We start from the raw sequence: 26,114 nt of genomic DNA on the forward strand, positions 1-26,114 counted from the left end.
TTAAAAATTTCTCAGCATTGAATACACTGAATTAGCCAGCCTCAATGGCCCTCTACAGCAAATAATGCTACAGATTCACTACCTTCTGACAGAAAAGAAATCTATCCAACCTCATCCCCATTTTAAATGGGGACTCCTCATTCTGAGATTACACCCTTTGGTCCAAGCCTCTCCCAGAAGGGGAAACCATCTCTCAGCATCTACCCTGTGAAGACCCCTAAGACTTTTGTATGATTTCAACGTGATCTCTCATTCTTCTAAGCTTCGATGAGTAAAGCCAAATCTATCCAACCTCTCCTTTTAAGAAAACCCCTCCATTCCCATAGTTACTAGCCTAAGTGAACTTCCAATGGTTGTATATCTTTCCGTAGATAACGGAATCAAAACTATTCACCGTATAGTCTGACTAGTGTCTTGTATAGTTTTAGTTAGGAGGTGCCGTTCTGGAAATGCTCCCTTTATCCCAACTTCTTTCTCAGCTAATCCTCTAGCTATGCTAATATATTACACCCAACACCATTGGGTCTCATCTTAAGTGACCCCATAAAGTCATCCAGGGTAGAAGGAGGCACTTTGAGCCAGCCAAAGATCAAGATGGTGGCGAAGTAGGATGCTTCAACCGAAGCTCTACGCTGCTTTCTCTTTTAGTCTCTTTTTCCTTTAGGGATTTCTTTTCTTCAGTCCTGGCTTCTGCACGGACCTGGTGAGGCATCCTTGGCAGTGTCCTGGTCCGGTATCTCAGCAGCACATGGTGGTACCTCAGCCCAGTCTCTCAGTAGCCCGTGGCAGTGTCTCCTCAGTTTATTGGAGGTTCATACAGGTCTCACATCTCAGCATGGTGCTATCTTGGCGTGCGAGTGGGTCTTGTCAAGGCATATTCTGGAGGGAGGAGATTGGGAGGCAGCAGTTTCAGCAGCAGCAGCAACGATGGCATCGCAGCCCAACGTGGGAAGAAAGTGCAGTGAGGGAGGTCTCCCGGTATCTGTGGTGGCAGCAGTGAGAACAGGCAGCTAAGACTTGGCATCCTGGTGAGCGAACTAATTGGAGGACTTATCAAATACCACTGAATTTCTAAATTAATTCCTTTATTTTTCTAGTTTAAATCATGATGGATTTTCATGTTAACTATTACTTTATTTCCTACTTATTCTATGAAGGTAATGTGCAATTTTTCAACTCTTTTTACCACAGTATATCTAAATACTTTGTTCATAGGTACCTTTGTACCCAAGATGGCCCCATGTGTGGTGATATTATAAACTTTTCACTGTACTCCTGTACTTGAGTACACGCGACAATAAAATCTAAATCCAACAAAGGTCTCTGCCAACCAACAAAAACCAAACTATTTCAATCCTAGTTATCTGGACTTGGCCCATAGCTTACTATGCCCTGGCATCTTAAGTAGTTGCCTGGATACTTATAAAATGTAGTGAAAGGATCTTCTCCATCAGCCTCTCAGGCAGTGTGTTCCATACTCCTACCAACCTTTTGGGCAAAAAACAAATTTCCTCCGATCCCCTCTAAACCAATTCCGCCTCACTTTAAACTTATACCTCTGCTCATAGAGGCATCTGTTATGGGGAAAGAGGTTCTCACAATCTTAATTTTATATATCTCAGATTCCACCCTCAGCCTCCTCTGCTCCAAGAACACAAACTCAGATTAACCAGACTTTCCAACCAGATAACATCCTGGTGAGTCTCCTCTGCACCCTCACCAGTGCAATCACGCCCTTCAGACAGTGTGACAAACAGAACTGCACATTGTGTTCCACATGTGGATCTCACCAATCCTCCATGAAGTTTAAACAAGACCTCTCTGCTCTTATAGGCGAAAGTGAGGACTGCAGATGCGCTGGAGACCAGAGTCAAAATTAGAGTGGTGTTGGAAAAGCACAGCAGGTCAGGCAGAATCCAAGGAGCAGGAAAATCTACGTTTCAGGCAAAAGCCCTTCATCAGGACTGAGGCTGGATCCTCAGGAGTGGACAGATAAATGGGAGGGCAGAAAGTAGCTAAGGGTGCAATAGATGGATGGAGGTGGGGATGAAGGTGATAGGTCAGAGGAGAGGGTGGAGCAAATAGGTGGGAAGGAAGATTGACAGATGAGACAGGTCATGAGGATGGTGCTGAGCTGGCAGGTTGAAACTTGGGTAAGGTGGGGGGGGGCGGGGAAATGAGGAAACTTGTGGAGCATGCACATGACAAATGTCACTTATTGTATGCATTTGCACGAATGTCATTTATTATATCCGTTGCTCCCGATGCAGTCTCCTTTACATTGGGAGAAGTCCAGTTTCCCTAGAGCGCTTTAAGGAACATCTCTAGGACACCCACACCACCCAACCCCACCACCCCGTGGCAGAACATTTCAACTCCCCGCCCACTCTGCCAAGGACATGCAGGTCCTGGGCCTCCTCCACCACCACTCCCTCACCACCCGACACCTGGAGGAAGAATGCCTCATCTTCTGCCTCGGAACACTTCAACCCCAGGGCATCAATGTGGACTTCAACAGTTTCCTCATTTCCCCTCCCCCCACCTTACCCAAGTTTCAACGTGCCAGCTCAGCACTGTCCCCATGACCTGTCCCATCTGTCAATCTTCCTTCCCATCTATCTGCTCCACCTTCCTCTCCGACCTATCACCCTCATCCCCACCTCCATCCACCTACTGCATTCCTAGCCACCTTCTCCCCACTCCACTCCCATTTCTCTCCACCCCAGAGGCTCCCAGCCTCATTCCGAGTGAAGGACTCCTGCCTGATTTTCCTGCTCCTTGGATGCTGCCTGACCTGCTGTGCTTTTCCAACACCACTCTAATCTAGACTCTGCTCTGCTCTTATATTCTACACCTCAGCTAATGAGGGTAAGCATCCCATATACCTTCTTCACACCACCCTATCTGTGCTGACACCATCAAGGATCAAGGACTTGAACACCAAAGTTCCTTTGTTCTTCAGTACTCCCTAGAGATCTATCATTCATTAGGTAAATCCTTCCCTTATTAGACCTCAAACTGCATCACCTCACACTTATTAGGATTAAATTCTACCAGCTACTGTCCGAGACCATCGTCCTCACTACGAACACCGACGAAATTTCGAGCCATTTGCAAACTTACTAATTATATTTCCAACATTCACATTTGTCATTAACACACACAAGGGTCCCATCACTTATCCCTGTAATACACTGCTGGTCACAGGTTTCCAAATACAAAAACAACCCTCCACCATCACCCTTTGCCTCCAATTTGTCAACAAATTTTGGATCCAGTTTACCAATTTGCCTTGAATCCCATACCTCTTATCTTTTAGATCAGCATTCCATATGGGATCTTGTAAAAGACCTTAGGGAAGTCCATGTAAACCATATCAACTGCACTACCACATTTTATCAAGATTTGGAGATGCCAGTGTTGGACTGGGATGTACAAAGTTAAAAATCACACAACACCAGGTTATGGTCCAACAGGTTTAATTGGAAGCTCACTACCTTTTGGAGCGACGCTCCTTCATCAGGTGGTAGTGGAGGGCTCCATCCTAACAGAATTTATAGCAAGAATTTACAGTGTGATGTAACTGAAATTATACATTGAAAAATTGATTGCCTGTTAAGCCTTTTATCTGTTAGAATACCATGATAGTTTCACTTCTTTCATGTGTAAATCACAAAACCTTTTTTTTTAAAAAGTTGCATTCTCGGGTTAGCTGATAACAATGGTGATAGCTAGACAATATTTTGAAGGTGTTAGGCCCCTGTGTTCTCTGTCTATGACCTGATGTTTAGATTGATTCTAATCTAAAAAGTGAGATAACGGAGTTTTACATAAATTCGTGCAGTTTGAGCTCAGAGTTCTACATGAATGCATGCAGTTTTTGAGCAAAGTACAATGTAACCCTGCAAGTACAAATTCACCCCACAAAATATATGTGTGCATGTGAGTCTTTGTCTGTCTGGGTTGGGGGTTTTGAGTGAGAGAAAGTGTATGTGTGTGTAGTGAGTGCAGAGTGTCTTAAGTCTGTGAGGGGTGCATGTGTGAGTGTGGGAGTGTGTGTGTGTGTATGTGTGTCCATGTATATGTGTGTATAGGAGTGTGTGTGTGTGTGAGAGAGAGTAGGACTATCTGTGAGTGTGTATAGTGCAATGGTGATCACCTGTAATGTGACATGAACCCAAGGTCCCAGTTGAGGCCCTCCCTATGGGTACTGAACTTATCTATCAGCCTCTGCTCTGCCACTTTTCTCTGCTACCTGTCCCAAAGTCCACCTTGGAGGATGGTCGCCCGAAGGTCAGAGGCTGAATGTCCTGGACCACTGAAGTGTTCCCCAACTGGGAGGGAACCCTCCTGTCTTGATTGTTGTGCAGTGCCCATTCATCCGTTGTCGTAGCCTTTGCTTGGTTTCCCCAATATACCATGCCTCCGGCAGCTTGCTACCTTGTTCATAGCAAGCTGCCCGGCTCTCAGGACAACTCCATACAACCCTGTCACGGCAGACGCTGCAAGACGTGTCAGAGTGTGGTCACAGATACCACCAATACGCGTGGGGACACCTCCCACCTTGTACATGGCAGGTATTCATGTGACTCAGCCAATGCTGTCTTATCTTACACGTTGCAGGCAAGGATGCCCGGAGGCATGGTACATTGGGGAAACCGAGCGAGACGTGAATTATCTGCATCCTGAACAGTCATCAATCAGCCAAATTGAAAACTTTAATGGTTTAATTTAAATCCTTTGGAACGACTTTGGAAAAGTGGGGCATGATTACAGGTGCACTTTTCCCAGTTACAATGCAACAAATATTAAGAGAGGAGGATAGCTTGTTTGGGCAGGGGAAGCAAAGTTAAGGGAAGCAAAGAACATACTATAAAATACCTACAAATCAAAATAAAATTCTGCAGCATTAAGTCTGGCAGCATCTAAGAGTACCTAGTATGATTCCTCCCTCTATAACAAGTCTCTACCCGAAACAGAAACCTGCATTATTTCTCTTAAATGTTGCTGGTCACTCTATACATTGATAGCATTTTATGTTTTTCATTATGGGCCCCCTATCTGTATCAATGGTGCAGAGGTGGTCAAGAGTTTCAATTTCCCAGGAATAATTATCATCAATGATCTATCCTGGTCCATCCACATTGATCCTCCAGTCAAAAAACACACACCAACCCCTCTACTTTCTCAGAAGGTTAAGGAAATTTGGCATGCCTGCAATGACTCTTACCAGCTTTTATAGATGCACCATAGAAAACATCCCATCCAGATGCATCACAGCTTGATAATGGCAACTGCTCTGCCCAAGATCAGAAGAAATTACAGAGAGTTGTGAACACCGCACAGTCCATGACAAAAACCAGCCTTTCTTCCATTACCCCTGCCTCGGAAAAGCAGCCAACACAAAGACCCTCATGCCTCAGTTATACTCTCGTCCACCATCTCCCATCGAGAAGATACGAAAGTTTGAAAACATTTATCAACAGATTTAAGAACAGCTTCTTCCCTGCTGTTATCAGACTTATGATTAGACCCGTCATATATTAGAGCTGAGATTTCTCTGCACCTTCTACGTAGCTGTAACACTATATTCTGCATTCTGTACAATCCCCCTGATGCATGCATAGCAATACTTTTCACTATCTCAGCACATGTGACAGTAATAAATTAAATCAAAACATATACATACCCAGGCCAAGTCTGGTTAGGTTCAAAGAGGATGAGTAATGTGGGTTCATAGTAACCATACAGGAATTGCATGTCAATTACATTCAACAACTTTTCGTCCAGCTCTCGAACATCGATGATATAACTCGGAAGGAAACTGGATTTCTGCCTGTGGGTGAAAGTGTGCGTTAATGGATGAAAACAGCAATATCAGAATCTAAATTATTGCTACAGCTTTTTTAAAATTCCCTTAAATTAGAACACAGCAAAGTATATTTTTACTAGTCATCAGGATTTCAAACACAAGCACAGACCTCCTGCAACAATTCGCGCCGCAAATATGCTGATGAGAGTTGTACTACATAATATAATAGCATGCTCTTGCACTGGCATCATGGTTGGTACAGACACAGTGGACCAGAGGGCCCATTCTTGTGCTGTACCATTATATTTTATGTTCCAGACTGATACCAGGATTGTCTTAAAAGGCAAGGTTGAGTAGCCTGTACTCTTGCAACGAAAGGCAACTATATTGAAACATTTAAAAGATTCTCATGGGCCTTTTCAGGCTTGGTGCAGAAAGGTTACTCCCCTTCATGGGAGAGTCTAGGGCCAGATGGCATTGCCTCTGAAACAGGGTTTGCCCATTTAAGACAGATGAGGAGGAACCTTGTTTCTCAGAGGGTTGTGAATCGGTGCAATTCTTTACCATCGAGTTCTGTTCAGGCTGGGTCATGAAGTAGATTCAAGGCTGAGGTAGACAGATTTTTTAATCAGTGAGGGAGTTAGGGTTATGGGGGAAAGGGCAGGAAAGTACTATTGAGGATGATCAGATCAGCCATTATCTTAGTAAATGGCAGAGCAGACTCGATGAATTGAACAGATTACAGAGAACATTGAACAGTACAGCAAAGAACAGGCCCTTCAGCCCTCTATGTTGTACCAAGCTTTTATCTTACTCTAAAAATAAGACTAACCTACATACCCTTCATTATACTATCTTCCATGTGCCTAGCCAAGAGTTGCTTAAATGTCCCTAAAGTATCTGACTCTACTACCACAGCTGGCAGTGCATTCCACACACCCATTACTCTGTAAAAAGACTCTCTAACATCTTCCCTAAACTTTCCTTCAATCACCTTAAAATTATGCCCCCTCGTGATAGCCATTTCCACCCTGGCATAGATATGCACTCTATCTACGCCTCTCATCATTTTGTATGCCTCTATCAAGTCACCTCTCATCCTTCTTCACTCCAACAAAAAAAGCCCTAGCTCCCTCAACCTTTCTTCATAAGACATGCCCTCCAATCCAGGCAACATCCTGGTAAATCTCCTCTGCACCCTCTCTAAAGCTTCCACATCCTTCCTATAATAAGGCAACCAGAAATGAACACAATATTCTAACTGCAGTCTAACCAAGTCTCTATAGAGCTGCAGCATAATCTCTCAGCTCTTAAACTCAGTTGCCTACTATTGAAAGCCAAGAACCCTATCATCAACTTGGGTGGCAACTTTTGAGGTATCTATGAACATGGACCCCAAGATCCCACATTCCTCCACACTGCCAAGAATCCTGCCTTTAACCCTGTATTCTGCATTCAAATTCAACCTTCCAAAGTCAATGACTTCACACTTTCTCAGGTTGAACTCCATCTGCCACTTATCAGCCCGGTTCTGCATCCTGGCTACATCCTGTTGCAATCAACTACAGCCCCCACACTATCTATCACGCCACCAACCTTTGTGTCTTTGGCAAACTTACCAACCCTCCCCTTCCACTTCCTCATTCAAATCATTTACAAAAATCAGAGTAGAGATCCCAGAACAGATCCCTAGAGAACACCATGGGTCAATAAGCTCCAGGTGTTCCTATGCCTTATACAAAATGGTTTATTGACAGCCAACAAAGGCTAAGTGTTGATAGGGATTTTTGCAATTAGAAGACAATTTCCAGTGGGTTTCCTCATGACATAGAGGAACATAAATAGCCATTCAGCCCCTCAAGCCTATATCACCATTTAGTTAGATCTTGCCTATTACCTATCTCAATGTCATTTTCTTGTGCTGTCCCCATATCTTGATATTATCACTCTAGAGCAATCTGCTTTGAACTCACTTGTAGGTTCACGTGTTTTATAGTATACATTCATGACTAACTAAAATGTAGAGGCATGATCAAGAACTTTGCAGACAACACAAAAACTTGCTGTGTGATCAATAGTCAAGAGAGAAACTGTGCACTGCAGGAAGATATGATTGAATTGGTCAGATGGGCTTAAGAGTGGTGAATGGGGGATCCAAGATGGTGGCGACCCAGCAAGTCTGAGTCTATAGTGCTCCTCCCAAGACTTAGGCAAAGTGGGCCACCCACCTCCACCACACTCACCAAATCATTTAAAATAGTTTTTACTTAGTGGCTCAATACTGAATTTAAACAATTTAATCTCCTGTAAAAATGACGAAAGGGAAGGGAGCCCGGAGTTCTCAACAGGCAGGAGCCCCACCCCCACCCCCACCCCCTCCAGCTGCAGCAGAACCGTCCACAGCCGCCCTATGGTGGCTTACCTATGGTGGCGAGCCTCGTGGAAATAATCTCTAAACTCAATGCGAAGATCGACACCTTCATCGAAGAGTCCCGGAGCTGATGGGACTCACTCTCGGCCGCGCTACAAACACACGTCCGAGACATCGAGGAAATTGAGCGCTGAGTCAGAGGGGCAGAGCTAAAAGCTGCGACATCCGAAACTATAGCAGAATCGGCTGTGGATCGGGTCCTGACTCTTGAACAGCAAGTCCGGACCTTAGAGAATCACATTGACAACCTCGATTCTCTAGGTCATCGAAAAAATATTTGTTTGCTGGGCCTTCCTGAAAAGGGAACAGGAAGGCCAGCTGACAGCGTTTCTCGCACAGTGGCTTCCACTGCTCTTAAATCTGGAGACCGGATCAGGCCAGGTAAGGGTGGAATGGGCCTACCGGGTTGAAATAACCAGGCCCGGCTTGAACCAGCGCCCCCGCCTGGTTCTGTTCCGGCTGCAGAGCTATAAGGAGAGGCAGATTCTCTTAGAAGCTTCCAGAAATCTTGGGGAAAGATCCCCAAACCATGATTTATAAAGGATCCAAGATTATGTTATTCCACGACTTTTCCCCAGCTCTGGTCCGAAAGAGGAAGGCATTTGACAAAGCGAAGAAGTGTTTAAGGGACTTAAATATTCAGTGCCCCTTGCACTACAACCATGAAGGGTCCGTGTATAAATTCGGATCGCCGGATAAGGCCAAGGAATTTTTGGACTCTTAGAAAAATTGTAAGAGTTAATTGATGTTGTTTTGCTCTCCCCCCACTCCGGTTTATATCCCCCTTTTTTTTAACCTTACTGTTTATCATCATCTTGGGGGGTGGGGGGTGGAGAGAGGAGAGAGGGATTCAGTTATTTGTTCTCTACTTAGCGATTTTCTCCTGCTTTTTTTTTTAAATATACATAGGCCAGGGGGGTCTAGTTAATGCTGGTGGGGGGACGTGGTTATCTTATCCTATTTTATTTCTGTCTTTGAGAGCGGGGCTGTTTTCCCGTGTTATTTTGTATTATATTTAATTATTACTTGTTGAGGCTGTAATTTTATAATTATATATGTTTATACATGGTATTAACATTACCAAAGGTGTTGGTGTGGGTGGGTGGGTGGGGGGGGGTGGGGAAATAAGGTGCTCACTGTACTAGCTCTGTAGTATATTTGAATTTTCATCATCCTATCGAGGGGCGCCTGGGTCAAGGGTGGGGCACTGGTTGGGAGAGGATATGATGGACTTTTGGAAAGGAAGTGATATCCCCTGGGAACAAGGGGGAAAGTCTCCATTTAAATAAGTTTTATATTTTTTTAAATTTAAAAATAGTTTTTTATTATATTGATGTGAGTGTATTAAAGAGCCTTTATTTTTGTGAATTTTATATGCTCTATGCTCGGGGTCTCGGACTTGCCCAGACGATTATGGTTGATCGGTCGGTTAAGTGGTGCACCTGGAATGTCAAGGGGAGTAATTCACCAGTCAAAAAGGAAAAAAATATTCTCAAACCTCAAGAAAGAAAAGGGTTGATATAGCTCTCCTACAGGAGACACACTTATTGCATAAAGAACACTTGAAATTATGACAGGATGGATTTGATCAGGCCTTTTTCTCTTCCTTCAGCTCAAAAAGTAGGGGAGCTGTTATTCTTATTTGGAAGAATTCCCCTTTCAAATCCTAAGTCAGATAAAAGAGGAATCTGGACGATATATTCTGATTAAAGCCCTTATAAATGGAGAGGAATATGGGATCTTAAAATTTGTATTGCCCCCCGGCACATCCTTTTAAATTTATAACGGAAGCCTTCTGAAAATTGATGACTCTCTGTGCTCGTCATACAGTTATAGGGGGAGATTTTAATTGTATTATGGATCTGGAAATAGATAGGATTCCCAAGAGTACAGCAGAGGTATCTCCCAGATCTAGACAATTGGTGGATTTGAACAAAGAATTAGGACTAGTAGATGTATGGAGATGTCTTCATCCACAAGGCAGAGATTTTTCTTTTTACTCCAATCCACATAAATGTAATACCAGAATTGATGTTTTTTGACCCCTCGATTTTTTAAAATTCCATGTCATCCTGTAAAATAGACAGTATAGCAATTTCCGATCATGCTGCTGTATATATGGAAATCAAGGCGAGGAACAATGAGACATTCCCCACCCCCCCCGGCATTGGCATATGGACACCTTCCTGATGAAAGATAGTAAATTTGTAAAGTACTTCTCTCAAGAATTTAAAACTTTTTTAGAAATTAACTTAGGTACGGCTAGCAACCCATCAATGATGTGGGAGACCAAAGCTTACGCGCGAGGTTTGATCATTTCATACTCAGCGACCAGAAAAAATTAAAGGGAGGACAACAGAGTCTGCTCGAAGCTCGCTTAAAAGTGGCTGAAACAGCATACCCTGACAGACCTTCTATTATCAAATTGCAAAGGATTACGGCCCTTAGGACAGCTCTAAACACCACGCTTACCCAAACTGCGAAGAGGGAAATATTATTTGCAAAACAAAGGTTATGTGAATTTGGCGATAAACCTGGTAGATACTTAGCATTTCTCGCAAAGAAAAAGAAGGCCCCTCAAATTATCACGTCTATCAAGGAAAATACAGGTATTCGGACTCATGATCATAAAAGGACTAAACGCAATCTTTAGAAAATTTTGTTCCGATTTATATAAATCGCAGGATTGCGAAGACAGAACTAGGAGGATGCGGTCATTTTTTTTTTAAAAACCTGACCTTTCCGGACCTAACTCCGGAACAGGTATTGGTCTTGACTGCTCCCCTAACAATCAAAGAAATACTTGACGCAATCAGGCAACTGAATTGAAAAATGTGGTGCTGGAAAAACACAGCAGGCCAGGCAGCATTCGAGGAGCAGGAGAATTGACGTTTCGGGCATAAGCCCTACTTCAGAAATGATCATGGATCAATGTAAAAACCCTATAATACTAAACACAATTAAAGCTTAGAATGTAATGCGACAAAATGAGGGTAACTCACATAAAACATCCCCCTATGCTCCGATAGTGGGAGCATGGGGATTTCAACCGGGGCTTACAGATGCCACTTTCAAACTCTGGAGATCTAGGGGTATCTCCTGTTTAGGGGACCTGTTTAAAGAAGGGGTCCTGATGTCTTTTGAACAGCTGCTTCAGAAATTTGGATTATCTATCCAAATTCAAGATTACATACAGAAGGAGACTACGTTATTAGATAGTTTTTATAAATCAGATAGAGAACGTAGAGTGTTATGGCCAATGGGGGTATCTTCTGTTAGCATTATTTATTCCTGATGAAGGGCTTATGCCCGAAACGTCGATTTTCCTGCTCCTTGGATGCTGCCTGGCCTGCTGCGTTTTTCCAGCACCACATTTTTCAACTCTGGAACTCCAGCATCTGCAGTCCTCACTTTCTCCTAGCAATCAGGCAACTTTAAAGCGGTAAGGCGCCTGGCCCAGATGGCTTTCAAGCTGAATTCTATAAAGAATTTACAGGAATACTGGCTGGTCCACTTATGGACATGTATAACTATTCATACAGTCAGGGCTGTCTCCCGCCTTCGCTGAAAGAGGCGAATATCTCTCTTAACCTCAAAAAAGGAAAGGACCCAGAAGATTGTGCGTCATGCAGACCAATATATGTAGATTTTAAAATTCTCTCTAAAACGTTAGCATTGAGGCTAGAAAGGGTATTGCCACATATCATAAAGGAGGATCAGACGGGTTTATTAAAGGGCCATAGATCATCCAATAATTTTAGAAGGATTTTGAACGTGATTCAAGCCTGCAATCAGGGAAAGATACCAGGAGTAGCAGTCTCATTAGACGCGGAAAAGGCATTCGACAGGGTTGAATGGTCATATTTGTTTTACACATTGGAAAGGTGTTTACCAAATGGGTCTCAACACTGTATAGTGATCCCAAAGCAGTTGTGATTACCAATGGATTAGGCTCAGATAGCTTCAGTGTGGATAGGGGCTGCCGTCAGGGATGTCCTCTTTCGCCATTGCTATTTACGCTAATAATTGAGCCACTAACAGAAGCTATACGGGCTGACTCTAATATAATGACCCAGAGGATCAGGACAGGTAAACATAAAATTACCCTTTATGCAGATGATGTTATTCTATTTCTCAGTAATCCCCTGATGTCCGTGCCTCGCTTAATCCAAGTTATTAATACATTTAGTGCATTCTCAGGCTATAAAATTAATTTCTCAAAATCGGAGGCTATCACTATTGGGTGACCTGGCTAGTATATCCCACTTACCCTTTCGGTGGTCCCTGGAGGATTTCTTATATTTAGGCATTTTTATTATCCCAGTATTTGGTCAGTTATACAAGGCTAACTTTGTGCATTTACTGGAAAGGATAAGGCAGGACCTCCAACGATGGGGAGACCTTCAAATTTCCTGGCTGGGTAGAATAGCACTAATTAAAATGAATGTTCTGCCCCGTCTCCTATACCCGATGAGAATGCTTCCGGTGATTCTGCTGAGGCTGGCGCTACGTAAATTATATGGCTGGTTGGGTTCCTTTATCTGGAATCATAGACGGCCCCTCATTAAGCTGAAGAAGCTACTTCCACAGGCAAGGGGAGAATTGGATTTCCCAGATTTTATGAAATATCGGTTAAGTTCCCTATTAAGTTACATAGCTGATTGATTGCGGGTCAGACAGACCCAGTCTGGCTGGACATTGAGGCTTCTCAAGTAAAATGCCCACTTATTAACCTCTTATTTTCAGGCAAGAGGAAAATCATCACAGATCAATGTAAAAACCCTATAATACTAAACACAATTAAAGCTTGGAATATAATGCGACAAAATGAGGGTAACTCACATAAAACATCCTCCTATGCTCCGATAGTGGGAACATGGGGATTTCAACCGGGGCTTACAGATGCCACTTTCAAACTCTGGAGAATCCAGGGGTATCTCATGTTTAGGGGATCTGTTTAAAGAAGGGGTCCTGATGTCTTTTGAACAGCTGCTTCAGAAATTTGGATTACCTAATGGAGACCTCTTTCGATACTTCCAAATTCGAGATTACATACAGAAGGAGACTACGTTATTAGATAGTTTTTATAAATCAGATAGAGAACGTAGAGTGCTATGGCCAATGGGGGTATCTTCCGTTAGCATTATTTATCAGTTATTACATTATGAAGTATCGGGAGATATGGACAACCTGCTTAAAACATGGGATCAGGATTTGGGACTAGAAATCTCTACAGAAACGTGGAATGACATTTGGGAAAACACCAGAAGAATCACCATCTGCAACAGAACTCAGGCCACTCAGTTGAAGATACTTCATAGAGCCCATATAGCACCAGACCGATTGGCAAAATTTAAGGCAGGAGCATCTCCAAAGTGTCCCAAATGTAAAATAGAGGTGGGCACTCTTGTACATTGCTCATGGACCGGTCATAAGATCAGTAGATATTGGACTAAAGTAGCAAATGCTCTGACAGAAATCTTAGGAACGGAAATTAGAGTGGACCCTGTATCTCTCCTTTTGGGCTTTTCGAACTTACCCTCCCTGGATATGCACGGGAAGAGGTTATTTTCTATTCTCTCCTTCTGTGCAAGGAAAAATATGTTGGTAAACTGGGTGGCTGAGGGCCCCCCGGACTTTCGAATAGGCACAGATTAATCATGGAATGTATTCCCCTTGACTTCCTTACAAATATGGTGCACCGAAAGACCTCATTATTCCATAAAATATGGCAGCCCTTCTTGATTTACATAAATACAGATCTCTCGGCCATCCTAACAAGGGCTTTTATTTAATTGAGATGGCGAACCTGGCTGGTCCGAGGCCCCTTGGGAGAGGAATCCCGCACGAATACGGGTTTCGTTACAATTTGATGTTAATACATTCCGAGCATGTATCTCACTACCCAATTTCTGTGTTATCCGTCGTTTTTTTTTCTTCTTTGAAAAATGTAACAGACTTAATTCTGTTTAGTTGTAGGTTAGATTAGTAGTTAGTTGAGCTTTGTTTTTTTTCTCTCGGTATTTTTTTTTCTGTTTGATAAATTTTGGTTATTATTTAAGACTTAATTGTATATCAATGCTTGTAAAAATATGTTAAAGTTTCAATAAAAATATCTTAAAAAAACTAAAAAATAAAAAACATTTTAAAAATTAAAAAGAAAAAAAAAGTGGCGAATGGAATTCAACTTGGAGAAGAGCAAGGTGGTGCATTTGGGCAGGTCTAACCCAGTAAAAGAATATATAATTAATGGGAGAATGCCAAAAGGTACAGAGGAAGTGAGAAATATTCACTCCCAATTTCTTAAAGGTAGCATGGACAGACCATAAGGTGTTTAATAATGTATATGGAATCTCTCCCTTTATATAGAAAAACTGCAAAGTCTTACCAGACCATAGAGATGCTCTCTTATTAGAGGGACAACTGGTGGTGGAGTTTAACCAGAGGTTCATCTCACCTCAGGGTAACCTCAGGTGACAGAATTGAATCTACACAGTTGGTATCATTCTGCATTGCACAACAACCAAGTGAGCTAACCATCCCCCTTTACATAGAATATAAGAGCAGGAGGCAATACCAAACAATATCGTCATCAGTTGGGCCACACTGGAGTACTGAGCACAGTTCTAGCTACCACATTATGGAAAGGATACAATTGCACTAAAGAGATTTGCAAGCATATTGCCAAGGTTGGAAACTTTTAGACTGAAGACAGGTGGAGGCTGCTCTCCTTTTAGAAGTGGGTGCGAACAGAAGATTTGATTGAGATGTCCAGAATTATGAGGAACCTGGACAAAACTGGTTGGAAAGATCTATTTACCTTAGCACAGAAGCCAGTGACAAGGGGCATAGAGCTAAAGTGATTGGTAGAACAGTTGGGAGAGAGATGAGAAACACATTTTCACCCAGACGCTGATGGGGCCTGCAGCACTCTGAAAAGAATATTAATGGCAGAAAACTTCAATGCATGAAATGTTTCTAGATATGCATCTCAGGTGCCATAACCTGCAGGGCTACAGGTTAATTAGGAAAAAATGGGATTAGGCCAAATGACTGGTTTTTCAGCTTGCACAGATGGGCTATGTGGCCTATCTGTGCCATAAAATTTCTATCATATTACAATTCAAATTTATGAACATTTATTCCCCTTTTCAATCTTTTCTTCTTTGAATTTTTTAAAAGCCAAATTTAATATTCCTGAATCACTACCTAATCCTCTGAGAACCTCTCTTTCTAATCATGGAGAATTTTGATTTTGTAATTAAAAATATGGCCTAGTTGCAGTTCAATTAAAGTAGTGCATTTAGCAGCCTACAGATAGAGCGACAGACTCCAAAGTCTTGTCTCTTGATAAATTCCATTCCGGCCTTTGTTAAATTGTTGACTATTTACTGCAGTGCTTCTTGTCAGCACCTAGGCAAACTGCCATTGTTCATGAACCAAACGTCTGCACGAAATACTAGATAGTAGCATGGTTGTGCTACTGGACTAATAATAGGAGGCATGTTCTAGAGACATGAGTTGAAATTTCATCACAGCAGTTCAACACCAGAATATTTTTTAAAACCCTTCTGGCACAATCATGTCCTTACCAATTTACTAGGCCATACAGAACATGAGTACTACTGGAAGAAACATTTTGTCAAAGCTTTTTATCTTGAGATGCTTTGGACATCCTGATGCATGCGAGGTAAAGCAGAACAACATTTCCCTACTGTAGAAGAGTGTGTGTTGACTAGTTGGCAAATGATGGTTAGAGGTTTTGCCAGGGAAAATGTACTAGTTAGATGACAACTGACAGTTAATATTTCAGCTTTCAGTTTGTCCTTACTGGTCTAATGTTTACCTGTTAACATTTCAGAGAATAGTTAAGTGGATCTCTCTCTCACTCGCTGCACCTTCTCTGTGGCTGTAACATTATATCCTGCACTCTGTTCTGCTACCCTGATGCACTTGTGTGGTATAGCATGTAAAACAACACTGTTCACTGTACCTCAGTAAATATGACAGTGAATCAAACTCAAACCCATTTGTAAAGTCACCACAACAAGTACCATGAGTAATGCATGGTTTGGAAGTGATTATACATCCTCAAGAATTGATAAAGTTAAAAACTGCCACTTGGATCTGACTTTCATGGAAAAGTATTAGTTAAAACCCCCACAGACAAGATGTCAATGCCTTCATGACAATACGAACAAGACAAAGAAGAAACAAACAAAAATTGACAGAAGAACTTTAAATATGCATAAGTACACTTATTTTCTCTTTCAATTATAACTTACCCTTCCCCCATTACTCCATCTTGTTCATCACTTAAAGTGTCCCTTCGGAAAGGCAGGACTACTAGCTGTGTTCCATAGATCAGCATCACTGCACAGCGTCCATCCGGGTCCACGCGAACCAGAGGAATGTGAACATTTTGCACAAAACCATCCTGTCAAGAAAGAAGCAGAAAATAATGGAAGTTATTTTATAAATTCAACAGGAAAGTCAGAGGAATCTTCTTTACGCAGAAAGTTTAAAAAAGCAGTGGCTGAGTCAAATAACATCAGTAAAAAGATATACAAAAAGAAATACATTTAGTTGGCTGGGAGGAAGCTTCAGCAAAGTATAAGTAAAAGCATAGGTTAGCTGGGCCCAAATGGTCCACTTCTATATTAAATATCCATTAACCCTAGTTGCAAAGGTTCCAATTGACTTCCAGACTCAACAGCTGTGAGAGGAGAAGGAGTTCCAAATTTCCACTAATTTGACAAGAAACACTTTCTGACATCATCCTGAACTGCTAGATCAATGATGACCCCTTGTCTAGATCTCCCATGAGAATAAATATTATCTAACCTCATTTTTTAATAATCTAAGTGCCTCAGTTAGGTTTTGCATGCTAATCCTCTGCTTATTGGCATTCAAGCACTGAAATCAAAACGGAACTATTCCCTCCTCCACTTCCAGAAGTGGAAGAGTTGTGGAGTTCTTTTCCATGCTCAATCCTTCGTCTTCCTGCTTGCCTAACTACTAGCCCTTGATTTCAAAAATATCTCCCAAAACCTTTAATGGTACAAGAAACATAGCCACTTTACTTTCCAAATCAAAAAGAGGAAAGGAAGTCATTACAATCTACAACGAAAACACAATGGGGTTAAAGGACTAAAGATCTCAATCTGCTGTGTCACAAACACACATATCATAAACATTTGGATACTCTCATAACGGAGATCCTACCTTCAGTTCAGGTTCCTCAAAGTAATGCAGTGAGAGGGTTTTCAGGTCATGGGTTCCTGGGTCATACTCAACCACAGACAGCTTAAAACAAAGAAAAAACACATGGTTAAAAAAAAATTCAAACCCTGCAGCACCAGGGCATCTTTAAATATTGAGGAAGACAAAACCATCTGCACATCATTCGGCACTGTGATCTGAAGAATATATTAACTGTCAAGAGTACGTGTTTTTGGAAGGTGTAGCAACCACTGTGCAGCTCTGGGCACAAAGGACCAGAACGTAATTTCAAATTGACTCCATTTATACATAACTTGGATTTTTAGATACCTGACATAAAGCCTAAATCCAAACAAATTGTTGCAAATAATTCAAGCTATTTCATTAACTGGTTTTCCATTTAGAAAATATATGCTTATGAGAGAATGGCCCTTCTCTACCCCCCACTCTGGATATTGTAAAATTACCAAGCAATTAATAAGGAAAAAAAGGACTGAAAAGTCTCCATTATGAAGTACTGGAGTATGAGGAATGTCAAAGGAACAGGAGGAATCTATTTATTCCCTAGTGTTATGAAGATGAGAGTGTACTATACTTGTAAGAGTAAAGCTAGCAGTGACAGCACCAAGTGTTTTCAATAAGACACAATGTAACATGCAATCTAGCCACTGGGGTAGCTAGTTGCCTGGAAGTGACAAAACAGATTCGAATTAGACCATTCAGTTTAAATTATACCCCAAAAAACATCAAATTCCAATCAAATTTGAATTGAATATATTGACAATCTTAAAAACCAAAGACACAATCCAATGCTTTGGGGGTATAAGACCAGGTAAAATTGAACAGTTAGGAGAACTGCCACCAGAGCAACAGCTGCAGACTGCTAGTCAGAACTCAGAGGTACCTGTCTCGAGAAGGAGTTTGAACAGAGAAAAACCTCAACACTGACATGGAGAGCCAATCTACAAAGATGATAAAGAGAAGATTCAACCGCTGGCTGGTTTTAAAATTTGGATTTTTCTGTAAATCTTAATTGGGAGTTTTATCGGACTAGTATTATAGAAGGGAAGGTAAAAGATAGGTTAGAGGAAGGAATTGTAAATTGTTGTTCGTTAATTATTCTCCGTTATACTTTGAGAAATAAAGTTGTTCATTTTTACTTTACATAGTTCTTGGCCACTCGAATTTTTACAGATTACTGAACGGGATAAATCTTATTTGTGATGCTGGTTTCAAATTAAGCAGGAGGGTTTGCCCCATGTTGTAACACTAGAGTATATTTCACTATTCCATTTGATCATGGCTAATTTATACAGTATCTCCATTCACCCAACTTTGATTACTTCAAAACACACTTACTCAAAACTCACCAATCCCGGTCTTCAAAATTTCAACTGATTGCATGAGAAAAATAGCACTTCCTAATGAATTGGAATGGCCTGAATTATTAGACCACACCCATTTCTTTTGGAATAGAAGAACAACACAGATACACACAATATATATGAACATGTCGGCTTACCTTGGCATCCTTGAAGCTGAGGAGAAGTGCATCCCGCTTGGAGCCTGCAAGCTGGACACTAGCTATGGACATGACATTTCCAAACAGTGAAAAAGATGCCATCTGCTCCAGCTTCTCTTTCCGACCTTTAACCTCTACACAAGAGACATTCATCAAAAAAAGTATAATTTTTCATACCAACTGAAGATGAAATATGCATCCCTCAGTACATGGTTTAACTATTCGCAGGCAAAGTCCACAGAACTATCTTCATCAAATTTCTGACAATTCACATGAACATTTTTAACGTTGCCAGTGAGTGGGAAAGTCAAACTAGGGCAATGTAAAAAGCTTAAGAACATCAACTTCTTCAAACTGAAGATCAACAGGGATTTTGATGATAGCAGCCCTTAAGAACAAAGGTTTTCTCTCTCTTCCCATAGGTGTCTCATGCCATTCCACCAGTCCGCCCACCAAGACTGTTTCAGTCAATACTGATGGCACGTCTTGAAGAGTCCAGCATCACCCATCTTTAAGCTGGCATGAGGTGATGCTCGTGTCTAAATGAGGTGCCAGCATTAAGGATGTAGCACAGTTAAGTCTCACAGGCATTTGTTTTCTATCCAGAGTTGTTCTTCCCCAACCCCCCCCCCAAAACCAGGAATCACTGTGCTTACAATCACTAACTAGCTCACTTTTACCTATTTTACTAAAATCATGTCTACCTAAATTATGTCAGGATGCCAGCTAATTAATCTCAAGTTGCTCTCTAATATTTCTAAATAGTCCTACATCATATATCTGCTACATGTTCAAACACCTTTTTGTTTGAATTTTTCAGGAAGGCAGAGAAAACCCTCTGCTAAACTAGTCTCACCTTTCCCGGATGACACAAGTGACATAAAAAAGCTACACAGGATACTCAAGTAAAATTTTAGAACACACAATTTACTCCAGTACAGAGGAATTTCGATTATGTGGCATTCAAATATCAGAATGTAGGATTATCCAGCAAGATTGCATGGTCTCAATGCTTGGCTAACTATGTTATCCTGTGTTTGATTATCCGGATCAATTAAACAAACGAAATACTCCCCGTCCGCATCCTTCAGATAATCAAGATTCCTCTGTATTGAAAAGACCATAAGACATTGGAGCATAAATTAGGCCATTCAGCCCATCGAGTCTGCTCCACCATTCAATCATGGCTGAGGTTTCTCAACCCCATTCTTCTACTTTCTCCCCTTAAACCTTAATCCTCAAGAACCTATCTATCTCAGTCTTAAATATACTCAGTGACCTGGCCTCCACAGCCCACTGTGGCAATGAACTCCATTAATTCACCACCCTGGTTGAAGAAGTTTCTCCTTATCTCAGTTTTAAAAGGTCTCCCCTTACTCTAAGGCTGTGCCCTCAGGTCCTCGTCTCTCCAATCAATTCTCCAAACATATTCCCAAGATCTACTCTGTCCAGGCCATTCAGTATTCTGTAATTTTCAATTAGATCCCCCCCCCCCCCCACCCCCACCCCATCCTTCTAAACTCCATCAAGTATAGATCCAGATGTCCTCAAACATTTCTCATATATTGAGCTTTTCACTCCCGGGACCATTCTCGTGAACACCTCCTCTGAATTCACATCAGAGTTAATACATCTGTCCTGAGATATGGGGCCCAAAACTATGCATTATAGTCCAAATATGGTCTGACCAGAGAGTTATAGAATCTCAGTACATCCCTGCTTTTATATTCAAGTCCTCTCAAAATAAATGCCATGATTATATTTGCCTTTCTAACTAATAACTCAACCTGCAAGTTTACCTTGAGAGAATCCTGGACTAGAACTCTCAAGTTTCTTTGCACATCAGACATATGAATTTTCTCCCCATTTAGAACATAGTCCATGTCTCTATTCTACCTAGCAAAGCGCATGACCTCACACTTTTCCACGTTGTACTCCATCTGCCCCTTCTTTGCTCACTCTCCTAACCTGTTCAAATCCTTCTGCAGCCTTCCCACCTCCCCAATGCTACCGGTCCCTCTACCTATTTATGTATTGTCTGGAAACTAAGCCAGAATGCCCTCAGTTCCTTCATCTAGATTGTTAATGTATAAAGTGAAAAGTTATGGTCCCAACACAGCCTTGTCACTTGACACTGGCTGCCATTTTGACAGGGATCCTTTTATGCCCACTCTCTGCTTTCTGCCAGACAGCCAAGCCTCAAACACCATGCACTCTTATCTTACTCAGTAGTCTCCTATGCAGCACCTTGTCAAAGGCCTTTTTGAAGTCCAGGTAGATAACATCCATTGGCTCTCCTTAGTCTAACCTGCTCCTTACATCCTCAAAGAATTCTAGCAGATTTGTCAGGCATGACCTCACCTTGATGAAACCATGCTGACCCTGTCCTATTTTACCATACACTTCCATTTATTCAGAAATCTCATCCTACACAATGGATTCCAGGATCTTATCCACAACCAAGGTTGGGCTAACCAGTCTGTAATTTTCTGTCTTTTACCTTATTCCCTTTTTAAAGTTACCAATTTTACAGTCCTCTGGGGCCCTCTCTGATTCTCGAGTTCCCTGAAACACCACCACTAACTGCCTCCATTATCTCTTTAGTTATCTCCCTTAGAACTCTGCAGTGCAGTCCATCTGGTCCAGATGATTTATCCATCTTCAGGCCATTGAGTTTTTCAAGCACCTTCTCTTTGGTGATGACCACCATACTCAGCTCTCTCCCTGCCTCCCACCCCCACCCCCCCACCCCCTCATATAGCAGTCAACACCTAGAAACAAATAGCTGTCATCAGCTCATATTAAGAAGTCAATACAGAGCAGATTTTAAATCTTCAGGAAAAGAAGGTGAAAAGAATTTGGATTTCTATCATACCTAACGTAATTGTAGGTTAACTCAATTAACCTCACAGACAATACAATACTTTGGAAGTACAGTCACCATTGTAATGTATGCAAAGTGGGTGCCAAGATCCCACAAACAGACCAGATAAGCCATTTAATTAATCAGAGTTGAATTTCCAACCAATCAGCACTCCTTTCTCCAGCAGTAAAGACCTTGTATTTTTAAATTCATTCAAAGGATCTGAGTGCTGCAGTCTGGGCCAATATTTACTGTCCATCCCTAGTTGCCCAAGAGATTATGGTAGTAATGACCTGCCTTTGTTTTCTGTAGCTTTGATTTAGAACTAAAAATGGGCAAAAAGGACTGTTTTGAAAGTCGGGACTGTGGGAGGTATTGCTATACTGTTGAAAACAAACTTATGCAACTTACTGTGTATGATGTTTACACAAATGTTTTACTCAAACATTGGGGGAAAATGTACAATTGCACAGCATTGGGGTTTGTGCAGAGTCAGATTTGACCAGCAACAAGTAGCTACTTGGTTTGTGCAATTATGACCAGTGATGCATGCAAATATCATCAGCCGAGCAACTGCTCTGACTGGCTCTGAGTTAGTGAACAGCTTGTAGGTATGGGCAATTCATCAAGCAGCCTTCAGCTTACTAGAAGGGTAGGTGAGGAGTTTCTCTCTGCTGTAAAAATATCTGAAGAAACACAATCTTTTCTCCCACCAGCTGCTATAAACTGTTGTCTTTAAATCAGTAATAATAATAAAAAAATCAATCAGCCTGTGCATCCTGTGGCAAAGTGAAAAGAACATGGAGGAAGGAGACTGAAGAACAAAAGGTCCTCACAAGCAAAAGGCTCTCAGAGAACACTGCAGGCTGGCACAACTGAGTTGCGATTTCCTTGTCTTTCATACACTCCACCCGTAAAGCCAATTTTTTTTTTGTCTGTGTGAACATAGACTGTAAGGCATAGGGACAGAATTAGGCCATTTAGCCCATTCAGTCTGCCTTGTCATTTAATCATGCTTGGTATGTTTCTCAACCCCATTCTCTTGACTTCTCCCCACAACCCTTGATCCCCTTATTAATCAAGAACCTATCTACCTCAGTCTTAAAATACACTCAGACTGCTTCCACAGCTTTCTGTAACAATGAATTCCACAGACTCGCCACCCTCTGACTAAAGAAATTCCTCATCTCAGTTCTGATGGGTCACTTTCACTCAGATTGCACCTTCAGGTCTTAGTCTCCTACTAGTGGAAACATCTTCTCCATATCCCCTCTGTCTGGGGCTCTCTGTATTCTGTAAATTTCAATCAGGTCGCCCCCTTATCATTCTAAACTCCAGGTACACAGCCAGAGTCCTTAACCATCCGCGTCAAATCATTCAGGATCATTCTTGTAAATGTCCTCTGTACACCATCCAATGTCAGTACATCCTTAGATAAAGGACCCAAGACTGCTCACAATATTCCAAGTGCTGGCTACCCAAGCCTTGTACAGCATCAGCACAAATCTTTGCTCTTGTATTCTAGCCCTTTTGAAATGAATGCTGACATTGCATTTGCCTTTCTAACTACAAATGAACCTGCTGGTTAACCTTAGGTGTCGGAATTAGGACTCCCAAGTCACCTTGTGCATCAAATTTCCCCATTTGGAAAATAACCTACACCTCTATTCTTCCAACCAAAGTACGTAACTCACTTTTCCACAATGTTTCCATCTGCCAGTTCTTTGCCCATTCTCCTAGCCTGTCCAAGTCTTTCTACAGCCTCCCCACATCCACAAACCACCTGTCCTGCACCGGTCTTTGAGTCATCTACAAATTTAGCAACAATGCCCCCCCCCCCCCCAGTTCTTTCATCCAGATTGTTAATGCATAGTGTGTATAGTTGTGTTCTGAACAATGACCTCTGCAGAATGCCATTAGTCACCAGTTGCCCTCCTGAAAAAGATCCCTTTCTTCCTACTCTCTGCTTTCCATTAGTCAGCCAATTGTCTATCCATGCCAGCACTTTGACCTAAGACCACTGGCTCTTACCTCATTTAGCATACTCTTTTGTGACACCTTGTCAAAGACCTTCTGGAAATTCAAACAGATCATGTTTACTAGCTTTCCTTTGTCTAACTTACTTGCTACCTCAAAGAATTTTAACAGATCTGTCAGACATGACCTCCCATTAGCAAAGCCGTGCTGACTAAGCCCTATTTTACCATCCACTTCCAAGTACTCTGCAATCTCATCCTGGATAATAGATTCCAAAATCATACTAACAACAGAGGTTAGGCTAACTGGCCTCCAGTTTCCTACCTGCTGTCTCCCTGTCTTCTTTTAACTAAACAGTGGAGGTTTCAGATGCATTGAAAACTATGGAAAAAAGTTCAGGTGTTTGTAGGGAAGGCCTCAGTAGAGATGATTAAAGTTTCCAGAATAAGTAACATAAGAGAGAGTATAGAAAAGATCAGGAATCTAACTTCAGACACAGCAGATAAGGCAACCACTAGAAGGAGGGGAGCAGTCAACACAGATTTAAGGGTGTTGCACTCAAATACACACAGTATATGAAATAAGATAGATGAGCTTATAGCACAGACTGAAATTGTCAGGTACAATGTTGCATCTCAGAGACATGGCTGCAAGGAGATCAGGGCTAGGAACTAAATAGCCAAGGATAGGTGGTTTAACAAGAGGACAGACAGAGAGTGGGCAGGTGGGGGATAACCTTGTTAGTAAGAAATAAAATCGATAGCAAGAAACGGTATTGAGTCAGAAGGCATAGAATCCACATGGGTAGAGTTGAGGAACCACAAAGGAAAAAAGACCCTGCAGAAAGTTATCTACGATCCTTCCAACAGTAGTCGGGGTGTAGGGCAAAAAAAAATCAGGAGATCAAAGAGGTATGTAAGAAAAGTATTATTGCAATAATCATGAGGGACTAGGAAAATCAGCTTAGTAGCAGATCTCAAGAAATTAAATTTGTAGAATATCTACAAGATTTCTTTTTAGAGCAGCTCCTGGTAGAGCCAACTAAAGAACAGGCAACTCTGGATTTGGTGGCGTAATGAGACAGAACTCATAAGGAGCTAAAAGTGAAAGAATCCCTAAGGGGCAGTGACCACAATATGATAGGATTCATCTTGCAGTTTAAGGGGGAGAAGTTGGAATCAGATACAATGGTGTTACAACTCAGTGAAAGTAACCACAAAGACATGAGAGAGGTGTTGACCAGAGCTGATTGGAATCCCAGCAGAGAAGATGGTGCAGCAGGAATGGAAGGAGCTTGAGGGTAATTCAGGAGACATAACAGGGGAGGTTGATGTAACCATGAACAAAAGATGTCAGGGGCAGCATATAAGCAAAAGCATACAACGTGAAGATGATTAGTGGGAAGCCAGATTTGAAACCTTGCAGTGGATAACTGAAGAAAATGCAGTAGTGGGTCGGGGGGTGTTAGAGAAGTTGAAATCTGAGGGTAAGCTAGCTCAAAATATAAAAGACGACTGCAAGAGTTACTTTTAGGTATATGACAGGTAAGAGAGCCAAATGTTGACATTGGACTGCTGCAAAATGAGGTTGGAATAGTAATAGAGAACAAAGAAACTGGAAAGGAACCGAACAGGTACTGTGTATCAGTTTTCATGATTTAAGACACCAGCAGAAACAGAGGGGTTTTAATAAGGGGTTAGAGTTTTAACTAGTAGATCCATAAGTTGGTATCTCATAGCTGGTTACTTATGGTTTTATTAACAAAAACTTATTTTTATTCTGATTACATGAACCTTGTCAAAATTTTGACTACTTTAATTCCAACAGACAGGGAAATCAGGAACTTTGTTTTGATTGGAACACTATCTTCCATGGATACACCAGCAGTAGTGGGGCTTGAGAATCAGCACACTTTCCCAAATGGCTCATAACAGTTCATATGGTTATGATTGTTTAAAATTTGAAATCCTTACTTTTGTCCTGATTATTAATAACGACGATCAATACGGCCCTCCAGGCCTCCGTTGCCACATTTTGCCCTTCCAAATTAAAACTGTCTTCACTTACAGGATCCGTATCCACCTATCCTGTTCCTATTAATATATTCATCTAGTTGTTTCTTGAATGCTGCTATTGTGTCTACCTCCAGCACCTCCTCTAGCAGCACGTTCCAGGCTCTCAGCAGCCTTTGTGGGGAAAAACCTGCCTCGCACATCTCTTAAAACCTCCCCCCTCACACCTGTGACCCTTAGTAATTGACCGCTCCATCTGGGAAAAACCTCAAAAA

The 26,114-nt window shown here is 41.7% G+C and overlaps 1 protein-coding gene across 2 annotated transcripts in view; it reads right to left on the reverse strand.

Annotated features, from left to right (window-relative positions):
• The window catches only part of cpsf1 (cleavage and polyadenylation specific factor 1), a 170,811-nt gene that overhangs the window by 131,784 nt on the left and 12,913 nt on the right, over nt 1-26,114 (reverse strand). For both annotated transcript variants that reach the window (XM_072576446.1, XM_072576445.1), the window contains exons 4-7: nt 18,988-19,121; nt 17,469-17,549; nt 16,529-16,680; nt 5,690-5,836 (exon numbers count right to left, since the gene is read on the reverse strand). In XM_072576446.1, the coding sequence (XP_072432547.1) occupies nt 5,690-5,836; nt 16,529-16,680; nt 17,469-17,549; nt 18,988-19,121 (514 nt within the window). The remainder of the gene's footprint in view (nt 1-5,689; nt 5,837-16,528; nt 16,681-17,468; nt 17,550-18,987; nt 19,122-26,114) is intronic.

The sequence above is a fragment of the Chiloscyllium punctatum genome, chromosome 8 (assembly GCF_047496795.1).
Source record: "Chiloscyllium punctatum isolate Juve2018m chromosome 8, sChiPun1.3, whole genome shotgun sequence".
NCBI lineage: Eukaryota > Metazoa > Chordata > Chondrichthyes > Orectolobiformes > Hemiscylliidae > Chiloscyllium > Chiloscyllium punctatum.